Source organism: Fundulus heteroclitus, chromosome 19, assembly GCF_011125445.2.
Source record: "Fundulus heteroclitus isolate FHET01 chromosome 19, MU-UCD_Fhet_4.1, whole genome shotgun sequence".
Taxonomy (NCBI): Eukaryota; Metazoa; Chordata; class Actinopteri; order Cyprinodontiformes; family Fundulidae; genus Fundulus; species Fundulus heteroclitus.
This window is the reverse complement of record NC_046379.1, coordinates 29,305,225-29,324,686: the sequence shown is the minus strand read 5'-3', so window position 1 is coordinate 29,324,686 and position 19,462 is coordinate 29,305,225. Positions and strand designations below refer to the sequence as shown.

The following is a 19,462-nucleotide window of genomic DNA, read 5'->3' as shown; positions in this document are numbered from 1 at the left end:
TGAGCTGCAGCTGGTGGCACACCAGCTTTGTGTTTGCTGATCTGTTTGCTGGAGACCCGATTGAGCTGCAGGAAAGCCAATCTTTGCCTGATTGTTAACCCAAGTGTTTTCCCCTTTTGAGCCTGCACATGCCTGCCATCAGGACCCTCGATTGTTTTGATTCCTCCCCTCCCTCTAAGTAACTCGGTTTTGGGAAGACTAGCATCTGCTCACCAATCCCCACTTTTTTATTTATTTATTACCAGGACTAACATTACGCAGTGACGGTGCGATGAGGCTTCATGAGGCATTGAACCACTGGAACCAATTGTTTCAGCTAAGGGTTCATTTCTCGAAGCATCATTTGCACATGACACCCTCTACTGGCTGAATGCATAATCACAACAATATAATCTGTAATGCTTGCCTGTATTCTTATACTTTAGGGCCGTTGCAAATGATAATGAAAAAATAATAACTATTCATTTCTCTTATGATTACCACATGTGTATAATAGAACATTTCTGAATATGATCGTGTGTAAATTTGATAAGAAAAGCTCAATCTTACATGGCGGGCTGTGTATGTCACTTTAGTGAAATGGCGTGTGCTTAAGCAGACAGACAGTGAAAGTGCTTGTGGAACTTGGAAGAGGACACTGGTTATGATTGCACAACTTGGACAATGATCTGCAAAATGCAAGATTTTATTCCGACATAAGTTTTTCAGTAGTTTTTGGTTTTAATCGATTCTTTTTTATTTATTTATTTATTTATTTTTTGCACTACTTCTCCGACCTTTGAAAAGACCCATCACAGGGCACTTAAGACGTAGCCTGGCCAGCCAGAGTGACTTACGCCGTATACACTGATTATCAGTCTGGTAAGGAGCTGGTAGAGCCCGATTTCAAAGGTGGGACTAACAGGGTCAGCGTCATCAGGTCAGAACCAATCAGATAACTACAGATGTGACGCAAAATACTCCAAGTGCTGCGCTAGGTTTTTTTCAATTTGTACTCTGTGAAACATGGCATGTTATCGAGCAAATTCTCCAGTGAACAATGTTTTGCCGCTTTGTCTAAAATTTCAGAGGACACATGATGTACTTACACATGTACTTTCTTAATCTTCCAAGGCACCAAGCAACAAAAATCTTAAATGTATCTTAAATGTTATTGTAGCAGAAAAGCACTGCTGCATTATGGGTAATTCTGCTGCTGAGAGTGACGCATGGAAAAGTCTGGTGATTGGTCCGGTGTGTTTTAACCGGAGGGAATGAAGCCTTACCAGACTGATTTACTGTCTGTGTAACACACACACAAAAAAAATGCAAGTTTGTATAAATTAGGGTACAATAGTTTTTGCCTCTCCCAGTACTCCTGAGGATTTTCTGTTCTGCTGATATTGGGCTCTGAAAGGTAGCGCTGGACATCCGCTGTAGCATCAGCAGTTACATTTTGTGTTTTTCTTACCTGCATTGTGTCCGAAAGATGCCACAGTTTGCTACCTAAGAGAAAACAGTAGATCATGTTCTAGTAGAAATAAATTAAAAAATTCTTCCTGTGATATCAAGAGAGGTGGATGGCTGGGAGATTTCCTCTGAGCTCTGCCTAGAACGCACAATGGTGGCACACTCTGAGGTGGGTCTCTTAATTGCTTTAGTGGCTTTAGTCTGGCTGAAAAAAAACTATGAATTTGAATCTAGGGAAGAAGAGGGATAGGGTACTGATGGACTGAAAAATCTCAAGCTTTTGCCGATGAAACACATTAGAAGGTGTCCAACTTCTAAGTCAGCTGCTGGTACTGACTTTGTCATCTCCTCCTGAAGGCTTTGCTCCAACATTTTATGAACGGAATCACTTCAGAAACATTAGGGGGGCCAGGCTATCTTGAGGGGGGGTGGGGGGGGTGACCATTAAGTCACATTTACTGCACAAAAAAGGAGGAAAGCATAACTTCACATTCTGGGAAACTGCAGTGAGCCAACACACACACACACACACACACACACACACACACACACACACACACACACACACACACACACACACACACACACAAACACACACACACACACACACACACACACACACACACACACACACACACACACACACACACACAGTTCTACTCAGTCAAGTTTAGTACTCATAAGACCTTGAAGAGGGGGGCAAATAAATAAATTATTTGCAGGTCTGTTTAGAAACTTATTTTTTTCTTCAGTCCAAACTTCAACTATTATGTATTCCAAGTCAATAGGCCTACCTGGGAATACCTGTCCAAACATTTGCTGGTTTATGATAAATTCTCAAACTTTCATTCTTTTTTCCAACACTCTTCTCTGCCTCCGGATAGCTTATCTTATTGATTGTCTAACTTGTTGAATTTCTACCGCCCTTTTAACTTTTCTCTCCGCCCTTTTCCTGACTTCACATTTCCTATATGTCACTCTGTGCTTACCACCACAGTTACAACACTTTTCCAGCACATCCTCTTCACATTCTTTAAATTTAGGATCAGCACCACATTTAGGACGCCTCAGGCTTCCTTTTCAGGCGGCAGCTATGTGATCGTATATCTTTGACTTCTTCAATTCTAGAAACACAGCATAATCATTCTTCTTATTCAGGTTGTAAACAACATTAGTGTATGTGTAACTATTGCATTCACCTACTATATTCTATGTATTAGTTTTGTTATTAGTTTTGTATTAGTTTTAATTTTGGTAAAAATCAGAACAATGCTTTATTTGTAATCCTGATTTCCTCACTTGCCCAGTGCCCTTCTGTCTCTAATATTCCTTTTAGACTTCATTCTTTCTGGCTCCTTTTCTTCATCCTAAGTTCTTAGAGGTTGTCAAAAAACTGGACGTGTGCATTACCGCCACCATCTGGTTGGAGTGTAGTTCTTGATGGTTTTGTATCTATATACAAAATTGAAACAATATTTTATCAAAACAGATATATGTGATGAAAACAAGTTTCCCTATGTATATACACATACAAGAAAAATCTAATTATATTAATCCTATTTATATTCATTTCTGTGTTTGCTCTATAAGTTATTTTACAATGTGCCTATTATGGTAAATTTTTATTCAATCTTTTAAACTTCTAGCCTAAATCCTCTTTAGTGCTTATATTTCAGACACACCAACATAACAAGTTCCACTGTTTCATCCTCCCCACAGTGGTCACAACTCCCTGCATCATACTTTTGTATTTTAAAAAGTGTAATGAAGTATAGTTTCTATAAAACCAACTTTCTGTTATTCCACATCTCATCTTTTCTGCAATTCTTTCTCAAGAGGTTGATTGTTTATTGTGTAATTTACTTTTAGATACTGTAAAGTTATTCCTGCAGTTGGTTAGATTGCAACCATTTGTGTTATAAAGTGCCACCTGGGGGGGGGGGCACAATCAGATTTCAGGAGGGTCCATTACACCCCCCCCCCCCAGCTCAACAATATCTTGTGGTTCACTCAGATGCTACCATGCTAAAGGAAGCTGTGCTGCTATTGTCTTTTCAGGGAAAACCTGTTTGTCCTTCCAGACATCATGTACTCATTCAGTCCTGGATTAGTGGCATTTGTGAAGCACTGCGGAGTTTACGCTATTATCTAACCAGTGAATCAAATTACTGGCAAGCGGTCTCTGTTAGCTGTTTAAGGAACTGACCAGACTTTCCTCCGGTTTTCCCTACATAAAAAGCTTTTCCTCGTGTCCACACCTACTCCCCCTCTTCCTGAACACATCCTCCTACATCAAGAAGAGGACAGAAAAACAGCGTGCTGATAATGATCTTTGTGCAGCACCCTCTGCCCACTCATATCCTTTCCTCGGGAATGACCCTAAGGTGCCGGCTATTCTGCTGACTAAACATGCTGGAAACTCCTTATTGAGGCAAGGGGCTGCCAAAATTCCCACACCATCGTGTCAATGAGTTTCCATTTTTCAAAAGACTTTATCTGCTTGCAGCATAATCTAGCAATGTGTGCGGAAACCTAGAAGATTAATGGCCTAATAATCTTCCAGTAAACACAGCTCCATCAAGTATTCTGGGCTGAGGCCTTGGGAAACCTGGAGGTCTGCCATGTTATTGTTATTTGGTAGGGTAACATTGTGACTCTTAGGAAGGCAATATAAATCTTTGCTCTTTGGTTGTTCTCTGGCTTCAATCAGCAAAAAAGTCCTTGATGTAGGTCCATGGTAAGGCAAGGTAAGTTAATTTATAAAGCAGTTCCCAGTAACAAGATGATTCACAGTAGGTAATGCAGCTCTGTGGGCGACACTGTAGAAGGGGTGAGATCTTGCCAAACCTTGTTAGTCATGTGCTTTTTAATAAATTATTTCTTAAATTAAATATTTGATTGATTTAATCAAATATTAAAACAAATTGATTGATAAATATTTGATTTGATTTAATTACATTCTTACATACTTTATGTAAACATGGCTCACTGTTCTTGTCTTTTATGTGGCATTTTCAAAAACAGCAAAAACAAAATTTAGGCGATTATCAATTTAAGATCGGATTACAGTTGTTGTGCTTTTATATGCTTTTAAGTCATTTAATGTTTTATCCACTAATCCTCAGTCTGTCAGGTATAGTCCGATGAATACCAGCCCTCTTTGATACCAGGACAATAGCTAAAAGAGATTCAAGCACTGGCACTCTTCTAACAGCAAACTCAACACGCATATGGAATAAATAAGTGACGACTTCGCTTCAAGTATAAGAACAGAAATAAATGCTCATTCACCATTAGATAATGTCAAATTCTACACTTATTGAAAATGTTTTCCAGTTGGATATTTTTAGTTCTCTCAAAACGTTTGTGTAAATTAATACAAAAAGAACTATATTAACTCAACTTCTTTTATCTGGTTTATTTCTCATTGCGGCACAATGTTTGTTATTGCCTACATAAAAAGGAATCTCATTTCATTGCAAAAAACAAACAGTTTCGCATAGTTTTGATATAAAATTATGCATTTATTTACAAAAACAGGCAAACATACAACTTTCCTTGTCAGCAGAAGCTTACATATTCATAGTCTGAACGAACCCAACATGGCATCACTCAGAAATGAAACTACTGATGCACTGGTAGTTGTAACACACTGGCAACGCTTTCTTTCTATGTACAATTTTTTGCAAAATGTGATTGACTTCTTCAGTTTTTTCACAGCTGCACTAAAAAGAGCTTTCAGAACGCTTATACATGACAATATGCAACGCAGTTCTCAATCAAACTTTAAATATGTAACTGAAAAAAGCAGTGCAGCTTATTTAACTACTACTTTGGAGAAAAAAGGGCGATGCTCAACACCTCCGTTGGATCCTTCGCGAGTGTCTGAAAGAGTCGCCTTGACCTTTTGTCTGTCTTCTCTGGAGACGTTTGTCTTGAGTTTGAGCAAAGCTGAAACATGTTTTTCACTGCAGATGGAAAAGTAAGGAGATAAACTTAGTACTTGTTTTTCATGCTACAGAATGATATAACACACGCATTACCATTCTTCCTAATTCATGGCAAAACTATTCCACTGACAATATCTATACTCAGGATTCAGAAAAACAGATAGTGGCTTTCTCTGATAGCGCTGCTATCAGGAAACAAATCACAGCAGAAGATATTTCAAATGTCTGGCAGAGCTCACTTCCTCTTCCCTTTAAAAATAGACTTGTTTATCCTCAAACTAATTTGACGTAAACAGCAATTTATCTTTCTTTGGCGTTCAGGCCAGACTTACTGAAAAAGAGAAATATGAAGGAGATAATTGGCTCATGTTTAACAGTAATTCTGTACAAAGAACATAAAGATTACCTTAGGTCAGGATAGTCGTGGCCCAGGGAAACTATCTGCATTTGCAGGGCAGGGATGTCTTGAAGTTTCAGCACTTCTGCAATGTGGGTCAGGATTTCCTTTAACCAGTCCTCCTTGGACCCCTGTAAAAACAGGAAACTTAGGTTAGCTTGAGTTTTTCAATGGATTTGTCAGGAATGTCATATTTATCACACTAATGGTCTATTTTATTTATTTATGCACCCGAAGTGAAATGGCCGGTTTGATTAATTTACGTTTCTATGAAGCTCCTGAGCAGTTTGAAAATAGTCAGTATATAAGTTTAACTTTCGTACCACTAGCAAAGTATGGAGCCTAAGTCAGCAGTTTTAAATTGGACTCACTCTGCACAGGATGCCACATGTCAAACAAGGACCTGGGGCCCCACATAGGAGGAACTGTCTCCTTTATACAAACGCTTTGCAGCGCAACTGCCAGTGTGGTAGTTGTTGCCAGATGGCTTGTGGTGATATAAGGAAGTCTTCCATTACATGGCGGTTCTCATTCCTTTTTGTGCTTTTAGTTATTTCTGGATTATTTAAAAACATGATTGTCGCTCAATAAATTCTAGAAATCCCAGCTATAGAATGCCAACAACATCTTCGCTTAACTATAAAATATATTATCCAACACACTGAAAAACAGGTAAATGGTCGCAATCTTAAAGTTACATTCACGCTCATGCAGACCTTGTCTGTTGTGCTGATCTGTGGTATCCGTCTACAGCAGGGGTCACCAACATTTACAGAACCATACAGAATTTTTTTAATTTGAGGTGTCTTCTAAATAAGGTAAAGAAGACTGAAGGAGAGAGTATCACCTAATTCAGGGCCCCATGGATAAATCCCCTTGGAGGGGCCCAAGCATGTTTTTCCCTTCTTGTATGATAAAGATAATTAAAATTGATCTTGGTTATCCTATGTCGACAAAATTCCAGTGCCCATATCCACAAAGAATCCTAAGACTAAAAGTAATGTCAGTAACGTTATTTTAGGAAAAATCTTAGAATTTCCCTAATTATAAAATATTTCTTAGAATTATACCTTGGTAAGATAAAAGTTATTCACTAAGAGTCTTATTCATTAAGAGAGCTCTAAAAGGGAAAAAATATTGAGAGTAGTGAGGAGGACTTTTAGCGAGTCTAAGAGTTTCTTAATCAGGGAAGATGTTGGAAACAGAGAGAGCTGATTGGCTGATCCATCACACAAACAGTGGAGGAAGTGAGGATATAAACTTCTTTACCAATCATACAATTATACATATGAAGCTAAGAAAAAGTTCATCATCCCCATTGGGGGAAATGTATTAGTTTCAGTGGCCCGAAATGCATGGCTCCAGTAACGTAATTTTATTGAGGTTAAATAAATAGGAAAAATATTGAATAATCATGAACAAAATTACAAAGAATTTAGTACAGAGAAAATTTTATATTCTTCTCAGTAAATTATATTAATAATTTTTTTTTTATAAATTTTTTTTAAGAAATGGAAAAAGTTGCAGAAAAATATATACATAAATACATTCTGTAGACAAGATAAAAGCGGTGAGAAAGTATTTTCTGTATTGTACATGATGATATCAGTAGCCTAAACGGCCATCTAGGAGTTTGCTTTGCTCCTCTCTGGCTTTTGATGCTGCATGGAGCGCGTCTCACTTTCCAGGCTGGTGCTTAAAAGCACCAAGACGAACAGAGAAAAGGCACATCGATAATATGTGCAATATGCTTCAGAGTCCGCCTATTTGTGCTGCGATCTATAGACCGATTTACCGTTCAACATCCCTCTATTGTTCTCCCAGAGGTGTGCAAACAGAGGTGTTGCTCTTCTCTGTTTTTTCCACCTTTTTTCCTTCATTGTATGTTGGTCGTTTTACCAAATCCAACAACTTTATACAAGCAGGCAATCCCAGTACAATGCTGTCAGGTGAGTGCACATTAATATCAAGCAAAAGGACCAGTATGGGGAATAAATATAATAAGCAACTCAAAATGATGGTCAGGATGTAAATAAGGCGTGTTCAAACATTTTGATGCTGTGACAATTATTAAATTTTGTTAAATTTCACCACCATGTCACCGATTTCTTAATCTAGTCTAATCGGTTCATTTCTCTCCTTTGATTACTAGGAGCTCATTTGTGTGTGTGAATTTTTTTCTTTGTACTATTAACCGATCACAGCTCTTAAAAGACATCGTCACACCTAGCGACAGAGTCAACCGCACCTCCACACTACAACAAACATTTCTGTCGTCTCCTTACTTAAGACTCCTAGGCAGGAATTTTTAGGCTAAGATAGGAGCTCTCTGAGAGGAATCTGAGGATCTTTGAGAATACAGGCACATATTGCCAGGATAACCAAAATATGAATCTGCATGCTTTGACCCGCCTGTTCCTTTGAATTCTTTCATTGTTCCCCCACTGAGAGACCATAAAGGAGATTTCTCATCCATACCAACAGACGTTACTCATCGTTGCTTTTATCTGCAGAAAATGAAGATCGTTAACTGGAGAAACAGGTTCAAACAAGTGGGTGGTAAAGAAAATGGAATGTGTCCTGCGGTATATTCACTCAAATGCATCTTCATGGTTTCAAAATCACTGTTGAGGTCATTGTGTTGATTTTTTTTCTCCCCTTGCTAATGGTCTTTTGAGAGGGAAAAGTGCTAGCCTGATCAGCCTACGCATGAGGTCTGTCATATTAGGGTTTTGCTAAAACAGTGGTACAAAAAGGGTAACTATATATGACTGTTACAGAACCACAGGCTATGTTTGGCGTCTTCAAATCCTGAGATTTTAAATAAATAAATATTTCCCTTTATAGTCCCATTCTGTCTCTGTGTCTAATCCATTCCTTAGGGAGCATTGTGCTGCCACTCTGGCTCACGGTTCTTGCTCAGGGTCCCAGAGTGAAAGATGTTTAGATTCGCTGACCTTTGGGGCCTCTCCCAGTCACAAACATCCGGCTCTCTAACCACCAGACCCACACTCCCTTAATCCACTGATACAAACATGTCATCAGAACTTTCATCTTTTTTGTTAACTAAGTTTCTAAACCACTTTATGTTAAACTAAAAAAAAAGCAACACAAAATATACTTCATTCCAGGCTTTCGCGCCTCCCGTCTCCCCGCTCAGAGGCATGGTTAAGCACCCCGGTTTGATGCCCTTGCTCATCGGTATCCTTCAGTGGTAATATGCAAATGTTGCAAGACACATTTTTGTGTGTGATGTTGACATAATCTCACCATTTCTTTGAAAAGCTTGTGGAAGCTCTCCGCGTTGTTCATCACAGCGATGGCGGCCTTCTGCTGATGCTCTCTGTCCTTCAGTTTGACTTCTCCTCTCAGGAGCCTCTTCACATATTCCCGTGTCACTTCCTGGTGAAACACGCCAATCACCTCCTAAAAATAACCACAATAGTTACCACTGAAGGTATCCGTCCCTGGAAATACACTGGAAATGTATACGTTTTGTGTTGGTAGTCAGAGAGCCTTTGGGATCTACCTGGTGACAAGACTGAGACAAACCCTCCAGGTCCTGGAGCTCAGTTTCTATGCTGCTCAGCAGATTCTCAAACAGACGGTCTTTTTTCAGCCAGTCACTGGTTCCCAGCTTCTGGTACTGTGGCTGGTTGGGTATAACCAGATGGCTTTAAATACATACAGGTACCGACAAGATGAAAATGTCATTTCAGCGTTTAGTTCAACAACGCTTACCTTCAGGTACTTGTGCATCGGGCTTAATAAATACGTGTGGGCAGATTGTTTCATGTCGGACAGAACAGCCAGACTTTTTTCCCGCACGTCATCTGGGAACAAATACCCTTTCCTCTGGAGAATGTCCCTGTGGAAAACCCACAAAAAGAAACTCTCAGCTCAAGGATCTGCTAGCATGATGCTTTACCCGACATTTCACCGGCCCTCTGCGGTGGAGCAGAAACATACCTGAACTGTTCGACACCTCCCAGGTTAGCTTTGACGTGTGCTTTGCTGTGGATTTTGTTCTGTTTGATGATGTCCTCTTGCAACGCTTTGAACCTGCGGGAGTTTTCGGATGAGTTTGTTTGGCGTTTATGAAAATACGACAACAAAAGATGAAGCGTTCGTTTACCTCTGCAACAGGTCTGTGAGCTGACGTGTTATGTTCTGGGCTTTGTTCTGTTACTTTACCATTGATGAACTGAAAAGAGATCGAGGAGATTTATTAGTGAATGAACAGCCAAAGCATTTTCCGCAGCCATCCCCCAGCCTCAAGGACAATCAAATCCTCATAACCCAGATGTAATTTGTTGGTGCCTTGCTTTGTCATTTCCTCATCCTAATCTATTTTTCTCTTTTTAGCACAGCTGACTTGTGCTGCATTCTGGCCCTGAAGGATCAGTGAAGGCAGATGCAACAATCTAACACCGCAAAAATGGCTACAAAGCTACCTTTTGGTTATTACGTATCATGAATAATGGCTCATTGATCCTATATTACTCAGAAAACAGCATGACAGTGCTTTAGTTTGAGCAAGTTCTTGGTAGTGTGGATACAGGATTAATGTGCAGCTATGCCAAGTGAGTCGCTATCAATAAGTAAAAGTGCTCTTTCTTCTTCCTTGTTGGTTAATATTTTTCTCAATAACCTTGCCACTTTGTTTTCGTGCTTGGCTCAAGTTCATGTGGGAGCAGTGGTGTGGTAATACCTAGCATAAGCCTCTATAATACAACCTCACATACTTATGATTTATTCCCAGACATCCACAGATTGTAGCTGCCGTAAGAATAAAGTGAGCGCCTAGTAGCTACTGTACCTGAATGATGTCGTAGGCCAGAGGACTGGCATAGCAGCCATCTTCTCTTGGCGGCTGCTGTTCTTCCATCCATTTCTTCTTTTCTTCCTCCAGAACTCGGTTCATACAAGTTGAAAGCTCAGCCTGAACAAACACAAACATAGCATATGTTTGCAACAGAGTTGACATTTTTATTTTACATGCAAAAGAGCGGTGCTTTAAACCGTTGAATATGTAATTGAAACTTGATAAAGTCACATTAATCACTTTAAGGGCTGCAGCAATCAGTTATTTAGTGCTAATTTAGCACGTGCTTAAAGATAAGCTGGCCACTATTGCGAGGGAAATGCCTTTATTTGACCTGTACTACTGGGTTACCTGCTGTGTCTCTAGGTACTGCTTCTCCAGGCAATCCAGTAAATTCTGAGGCAGCAGTTTTCCCAGTTCTGCTGAATCAATTTCACTGGCAATCTCAGGCTTTTTAAGGATTCTAAAACAAAGAAGAAACAAAAGACCAACATTATTAAGAATAGAGATGCAAGACTTAACTGACCTGTGTTCCATAAGCAATAATTCCCCTTTTCATTTAACACTTTCTACGATTTTGTCAACCTGAGTTTCAGAAACAGGAACAAACATCCACTCATGGACCTGTGTCTCTAAATTACACTGAGGATTTAAAGGTGAATGAGAGGCTTGCACACAAAACGAAGACCGGGTGTGGATTCCTGACTTAAGGAATTTAAAACTGAACAATATTTTACCAATTCAACAATTGCACTTTGGTATTTGCTAATGTCAACTTAGTTTGAATTTCATGTTATTTCGGATTTATCAGACATAAAAGTAGCATTTAAAAATGTGGTTACATGATGAGCACAGCTGGAAGATGACATGGGGACGAGAAAAATAAATATCTTCCTTTGCGGATCATTTAGCAAAAGCAGATGCAATCAGGGTCCTACGGTCTTCTTGAATTGTTAAGAACACACGTTCTGATGAAGCTCGTCAAATAGTTAAGCAGGTATTAAACATACATTTAATTTAACCTACAATTCTGAACTACATTTCTTTTTTTTTTCTAAGTCTGATGTGATATTCTAATTCTAGATGACATGTTTTGAATTGACGCAGGGGGAAAAATCAATATAATTATCAGAAATACAAGCTTGAAAAGATCAGTTTGTGTGTAATTATTCTATACAATGTGTTTCACTAAGTGAATTACGTCAATCTAAGAGTACTGACTAGAAATGTTGGTCTGTTTATCACACAGTTGACGAACCAACAAGCCCAAATACTCATATACTGTTCCTAGAGCAGTACTGCTGGACCACATATGCAAAGAAGAAAGAGAATGTGCTGTTTTAAAGGGAAATGGGATTTACGCCTTACCCTGGATAATACTCATTGACCCAACGCAGGATGGAAGTACAATCTTTGTCATCCAAAGCAAACTCCGCAATATTTCTGAGTCTGTTGCTCAGGCTTTGGTGATACAGCTTTGCATAAAACTGACAGATGTTGGCTTCTGGTGGGTAGCAGCTCTTCAGCACATTGACCACCAACAGCAGGTCCTCCTTTAACTGTCTTCCCATGCTCTGGATGTCTACCTGGATAGACGATTGTCCGGCTGGGCCTGCAGGGGATACTGAGGGGTTGTCCATTCGGTCCTCAACTAAACCATGAAGGATGGAGTCGTGAAGTTTCTTCCAGTTGCTGAGTGGTCGACTCCCCAGCTTTTTCCTCTGCAGATCCTGCTCCTCTTCCTGGTAGATGGCCTTCACGGCAGATGTTAAAATCAGAGGAGACACTACAGCCTCGTCGGTGACCTCTTCGAGTCTCAGAGACAGACTCTGCTGTAACGTGTGCTGTAATTGTTTTTCCAGGGCTCTACGGTCTGCAGAAAGCTTTTCAATCTCCTCTGCGTGATGTTTATGCGCTTCTTCCTCGGTTAGCTTCCCAAACAGTTGATTCTCTCTATCTATCAGTGCAAGGTTGGCCTCACATAAGCGCTGTTCCTCAAGAAGTTGCTCAAAAGTTTCAATTGCTGAAAAGGATAAGGAGAGAAGACATCTGTTTTTGTTTTTTGTGTCTTTTGATGACTAAGAAGCAGGATAAAATCCAGACAAATAATGATTTTATTGCCTTATGGTTATTGTTAAGGGAATGTCAGCTGAATGCGGTCTCTTACCAGCTGGAGGATCTTCAATAATCTTCTGGGGTTCGTCTGTTATGGGGGAAATGTCGACGGGATCCTGAGGGTTGGAGGTTCTTGTTATCCTCTGGAGTGTTCCTCTAATCCAAACTCCCACAGATCTGCCTCCTTGATTCAGGATGTTGTTTAGCCTGAGGCCCTCTGAGTTTGAGCGAACTCGCATTTTAAGGTCTGGCTCAGTCCGTAGTCTCGTCCAAGAGGAGAATCAGAGCCAAAGGACTAAAAAAAGCTGAAGAATCAAAGTATGGAAAAAAGTCAAAACAAAAAAGTCAATACACATTTCCCATTACTCTTAAACTGTAGTTAAGAATTATTACAACAGATCTGGCATAAGTCTGTGTTTAATCTTTAGCACTTTTGAATGTCTAATTATTTCATCAGCCTCGATCGTCAATAATTAAATAATTCTTCAAATGTGCTCAGTCAATATCAACAACCCAAGAAAGCCAGTCTAATAAAATCTCATTGCTGCAGACATATAGAAATCAGCAACTCAACAGGGTTAACAGATACTTAAGCGCACATGTTAAATTTGATACGTTAACATATCTTTAAGAAAAAAACTTGTTAGATATCAGAGTAAAACTTGAATACAGTGTAGAAGGAGTCATAGAAACCTTCGTGAGAGTAGGAAAAGCAGATCGTTGTATTTTCACGTGTTTAATTCTTTCCACATGCTTTGAGAGGATGTTACTCACCCTGATCCTGCAGACACTGCTCTGGCTCTGACAGCTCTGCTGTCTTGTAGCTCAGAAAGCTCCTCCTACTTAATGATGTGCAGTGGAAAGTCCAAACCCCCCTCCACAGACATGCACAGGCAGGCTTTTTTTAAACACAGGCGCTGAGGCAATGTTGGTCTCTGTTGGTGAGGAAACGATATCTATAATGCTTTCACAGACTCTTATGAAATTCTGTATTTAAAAGAGCCATTGAACAAACTTTGGTGATCCCCTCTCAGCCTAACACCACATGCAGTCATACAACGTGACTGCATGCTGTGAAGTACAATAAATCTCTCAGCTATTTTTATCATTCCTTTTTAATGTCAAGCGTTGCACCAGCATTATTCAAAAGCAATTAAAGCCAGTAATGACACAACTAAAAACATTAATCAAAATATTGATTTAAGCAAATGATTATGTATAAATTAAACCTGACCTCCATTTGTCTGAGTTTATCTCTGCTTCATTTTGTGGCCTATTTAATAACATCTGGTTTCAGTAGAGTAATAAGTTGTGCAGGTATCAGCAAGAACAAGGTACCGTAGACCAACTTAATGAGTAAATCAATCTGACCTTTACCAAAGCTGAACTGGTACTGTAGTAGATTGGGAAAATCTGCCAAAGTACCAAAAAATGTGAATGTTGAAATAAAACCCTTGCAAGTAAGTTTTTCAATGTTAACGTGTAAATGAAGGTTAATGCAAATATTCTTTCAACAACGTCGATTTTCTTCCATGATAGGTAAAACGCAGTTAGATTGTGAGAAAGTATATGCATTGTTGTTGATGCAAAATTTGAAAGACTATTGTAGCACTCTGAACATTTGTTCAGTGCTGCTATAATCCAACTCTGCTCCAGTCCGTGACCTCTGAGCACTCATGGAGCTCGGTCAATATCACAGCTGTAGTTGTTTTCCTTCCTTTGCTTCTCCTCTCTCATCCAGGAGGGGGGTGGGGCGTCAATGGTGCCATGCTATTAACAACCATTAAGAAGTTATATCTAAAACCAAAACTGCAAGTTGTTTTTGTCATATTTACAATTTGTTTTTTACACACAGTATGCTACATTAGAAAATCAAATATTCCACTCCTCAGATGCAGTATAATAAAACATCTACTTCTGCAGTGACATCACTTTAAAAACAAACAGACAGCTGATAATAAACCAATCTCCGACTCATGGCAAATCGCCTGATCCTAGTCTTTTGAGAGAAAAGGTTATTTTGAAGTTCTTCAAATTCCATAGCTACACTTTAAGTGGACTTCTGGCACTAGTAATGCACAAAGTAGAATCAGAAAAGAAACTTTTAATCTGTTAATGCAGACAAGCAAGAGTTGGACAAGAGCAAATAAGGGGACTTGGGAGAGGATTAGGGAGAGTGAGAACAAGACTGTGGTCAGATCATAATGGGCCTGCGATTTCAAGCACATGGTTGGTCTTTAATAGAGGTGAGGCCCTAAATACTGATGACATTGCGTTTTTACATGACTGCCAACACTTGGTAACAAAAATGTACAGTTAAAATACTGATTTGAGGAAGCACGAGGACATTTATGAGGCTTTCCGGGAAGGGTACCTCAACCCCACCTCGCTTGTCTTTCGTCTGTCCCATTCCTCTGAGAGTGTTTTTCTGCAATGAGTTAGAAAATCAACCCATCAACCACATGACCAGCAATCCCTCATGGATGTCATAGATTCCGGCAAGAAGGAGATCACAGCTGAAGATTGCCAGGGGTGGATCTGACACAAAGTGTTTTTTCCCCCATGAGATCACATGTGATAGTGATGAAAACATGCGGCCCAACTTTGAAGATAGCAGAGATTTGAGAACAGCAATTTTTTTTAAAGTTCCTTTCTTCTGGGCTATTTTGTTGTTACAATTCCTAGCGTGTACACTATTAAAGAATAAATAGATCCCATGGATATTCTGTTCACTGTCAGCAGTCCAGTCATTTCCTGCTTTTACAGTGTAGGAAACACAATATTTTTGTTTTCTCAATGGCCTGGAATCTAAAGATTACATAACGGCGCTAAACTCCCAAACGCTAACTATTTTGTGTAGCATGAAAACACAAGTTTACAAATGTTTGATGGTGTGTTTGAACACAGGCAGCTGAAAAACAGAAATATAAAAATCCCAACATTTAATTTTTGTAATATTTACCACTGCAAGTACTTTAAAGGTTTGTGCACTTTGAATGTAACCTCCTTTTTTTCTATGCTGCTGGAATAGATGAGAAATCAGCTGATACAACTAGCTCTGCTAATTGTTTTAAACAGCGTGAAAAAATTAAATTGGTGATATTAGGGCCTCTCTTTACAGGCATACTGGAATTAATTATATGAGCATACCTAAGCTTCGTGCCCTCTACTAGATTCATAAAACAAAAATACAGAATAAATAAAACAGACATGTCCTTTCTTGTCCCTCAGTAGGCGTATGCTGGTGTACCAGCAGCAAAGTGACAGGCAAGTCAAGGCATGCACATGAACGCAAAGGCAAAAATATGTAAACAGAAAATAAGAATAAGAGACTGTACACTAAGCTCTATTTAAAAAAAAATGCTGCTTAGTTTATAAAAAGTAGAGCACTGCAATTAAAAGAAATGTGCAACAGAAAAGTGTAATTTCAAACGTTTCCAACATGTGCATAGGCAAAGCAAGTTTATTTATAAAGCACTTTTCAGTAACAAGAGTCCTGTATATGAAAAAAAAGAAAACAGAAAATAATTACAGACAGAGGGAAGACATTACAGAGGCAAGCACATTGCACTGGAATTGTAGCAGCAGGTCAAATACAGTATGAGACACATTGGACTACAAACTTTAACATTAACATTTAACGGCAGCTCTAAATAAATAGGTTTTTAACCTTGATTTAAAAGGAACTCAGGGATTCAGCACTTTTACAGTCCTCTGGGAGTTAGTTCCAGATGAGTGGAGCATAAAATCTAAACGCTGCTTCACCATGTTTAGTTCTGGTTCTGGGTATGCAGAGGAGATTTGAGCCAGAAGACCTCAGAGGCCTGGAAGGTGGATAAGTCACCCTGGGTTAAAAGCCCAAGAGAAGAATTGTGTTTTCAGAGTTTCAGAGATGTTTTAAAAACATCAAGAGATGGAGCCTGCCTTACCACCAGAGAAAGTTCATTCCACAACTTAGGAGCCAGAACTGCAAACGCTCTGCCTCTTCTGGATTTAAAAAAGACTTTGGGACAGATAAAAGCATCTGGTCTACTGATTTAAGAACACGCAAAGGTATGTAGAGGTGGAACAGTTCAGATAAACAGGAAGGACCAGGTCATTTTGGTACTTAAAAGAAAATCAAATAATTTTAAAATGGATTTGAAACTTAACAGGGAGCCAGTGTAGGGATGCTAAAACTGGAGTTATGTGCTCATGTTTAGTTTTTCCAGTGAAAAACCGTGTTGCTGCATTCTGTACCAGCTGTAGCTGTGACAGAGTGACCTGGATGACAGCAATTAGAAGATAATTACAATAGTCCAGGTGTGAGGTGATAAAAGTATGGACCATGATTTCAAGATTGCTTCTTGACAAGAGGGGCTTAATCTTTGACAGCCACCTCAGCTGAAAAAAGGAGGACTTGATCACAGAATTTACATGTGCATCAAGTTTGAGGCTAGGGTCCATTTTTACTCCTAAATTAGAAACGCTGGATTTTTCATATGGGCCAAATATGAAAGATCCAAAGAAGGAACTTTTTTGGACTGCAGGATTTAAAAAGCATAACCTCTGCTTTTTTTTTAAATAAAACTATGGAAATTCATTACCTTCCATCTCCTGATGTCATATAGACAATCAAGTAGAGGTTGAATCGAACCGTTATATTTTAGAGGTAAATAGACGTGGCAGTCATCATGTAAATGAAATGGAATGCATTGCTTCCTAAAAATAGCACCAAGTGACAGTAAATAGAGGACGAACAGGAGAGGACCAAGAATGGAACCTCAGGGGAGTGCAGCTGAAGCAAAGGTAAAATACTCCAACATCACATAGAAGCTCCTGTCGGTGATGTAGGACCTAAACCACTGCAGAGCAGAGCCACTGAGGCCCACCCACTGCTCCAGTGTGGAGATAAGGGTATCGTGGCCTACTGTGTCCAAAGCAGCAGTCAAATCCAAAAACACCAGTAGAATACAGTTTCCAAAACCCATTGCCAAAAAGATATAATTAAAAACCCTTAAAAGAGCAGATACTGTGCTATGATATGTTTTCAAATCAGACTGATACATCCAAAAGAGCAGGCTGATGAGCATGAAATGTTAATGGTACTATAAAGAATACAGGCATTATGAAAATTTGTAGCAATAATTTCAGAGTGATATTTAACTCTAGCATGTCTCACAGCCCTCTGATAACAGAACCAGATTTTGCTCATTATCTCAAAAGACACTGAAATGACATCAATGAAATCAATGCAAATCCATGCACTGATTTCTTCTGGGTCCATAGTCACCTGGTGACATGGTGATATAGAGCTGTGTGTCATCTGCACGGTTATGGTAACTGGATATGCATAAAAAACAAAACTTTTTGCAAGAAATGGAAAAACTGCAAAAACAGTAGGAATGTAAAAATGTATTGCATTTGTTGAGAGCGGTATTGGTTATAAAGTCTAAGAGCTGCTGGGAGGAAAGTTCTGCAATATCACTGAAATAGCTCTCCAGTTCTGAACCTTCCTGTAGTGAGCATTAGTATTATGAATACAATCCAGTTTACTGTTCAGGTCAAAACCTTGGTTCTGAGAGTCCACCATCTCAATGTCAGTTTCCTGGATGTTTTACCAATGTCAGGGTGGTTGGCCTGCACCTGCACCTTGGGCCTTATATGAAAGAGTGTGCAGCTTACATACTAAAAGTTGGCACTAGGGAGAAATCCTGAAACTTGTGGCGCACAAAAAAATTCAGATGTATAAAACTGCGTAGACGTGTCACTGCACACGTTTCTTTGATAAATCTGAATGAAAAATGGGCACGTTCACGTGTATCTTTGGCCGCCCTGTCTTTGCCCACAAAATAGATATGCAAAACAGTACGAATACCCGGAAGGCACCAACCACTTGTAAAAAAAATACAAGATATGAAATACCTTTATTGTCCCACAGTGGGGAAGTTCGGGCGTAACAGTGGCAAAAACACAGACAGAGTTATACACTAGATTAGTATGAATGATAAGCTTATCTAAAGTTAAGTTCTAAAGCAAAAAAGAATAAACTTATCAGAAGGGTGCAACTTTTGATAACATGGGGTATTCAGATCAAAATGGAATATTCAAGCTGAATAGAGGAATGACAGAAGGCCATTTACAGATCGATGTGTGAAAAATTTGCAATATGTATGATTGTAGAAGGAAACACCTCCGAATAGCTAAAATGCTTGGAAATGGACATTAGGCTCTGAGAGACAATGTAAATGATTCTTGATCAGATCAAGGACCTGTGCAACCATGAGCACATTGTAAACACTTATTTAATCTGTTGTGAACAGCAGAGATTATAAAGTCTAACAGCAGCTGGGAGGAAGTCCTGTGGAAATGCTCCTTTGAGCATCTGTGGTGCAGCAGTCTGTCACTGAAAGAGCTCTCGCTCTGTAACAGCTCCATGCATGGGGTGGGAGACGTTCATCAGTGATGCTCTTTTTCTTACAGTCCTTTCGTCTCCCACCACCTGTCTGTCCAGGGGTCATCCCAGGACAGACCTGGCCCCCCTAGTAAGTTTATCCATCCCCTTCCTCTCAGCCACAGCAAAGCAAACCACACCATAGAAGATGGCTAATGCCATCACCGAGTCAAAGAATACTCAAAAAACCCTCACTCTCCTCAGTAGGTAGAGTCTCCTCTGGCCCTTCCCGTAAATAACATCCATGCTGTTACTTCAGTCCAGTTTATTGTTAAGGTAAAAACCCAGGTACT

The 19,462-nt window shown here is 39.5% G+C and overlaps 1 protein-coding gene across 1 annotated transcript; it reads right to left on the bottom strand.

The window, feature by feature from the left end:
* Nucleotides 1–4,852: 4,852 nt before the first annotated feature.
* Nucleotides 4,853–13,516, bottom strand: LOC105935522 (tumor necrosis factor alpha-induced protein 2). The gene is given in 13 exon segments (XM_036150536.1): nt 4,853–5,417; nt 5,806–5,927; nt 9,067–9,222; nt 9,326–9,448; nt 9,538–9,664; nt 9,766–9,858; nt 9,932–9,978; nt 10,172–10,176; nt 10,561–10,738; nt 10,973–11,084; nt 11,990–12,644; nt 12,789–13,041; nt 13,430–13,516. Coding segments are annotated over 12 exon segments (1,956 nt in total). The 5' UTR covers nt 12,976–13,041; nt 13,430–13,516; the 3' UTR covers nt 4,853–5,266.
* Nucleotides 13,517–19,462: the final 5,946 nt, after the last annotated feature.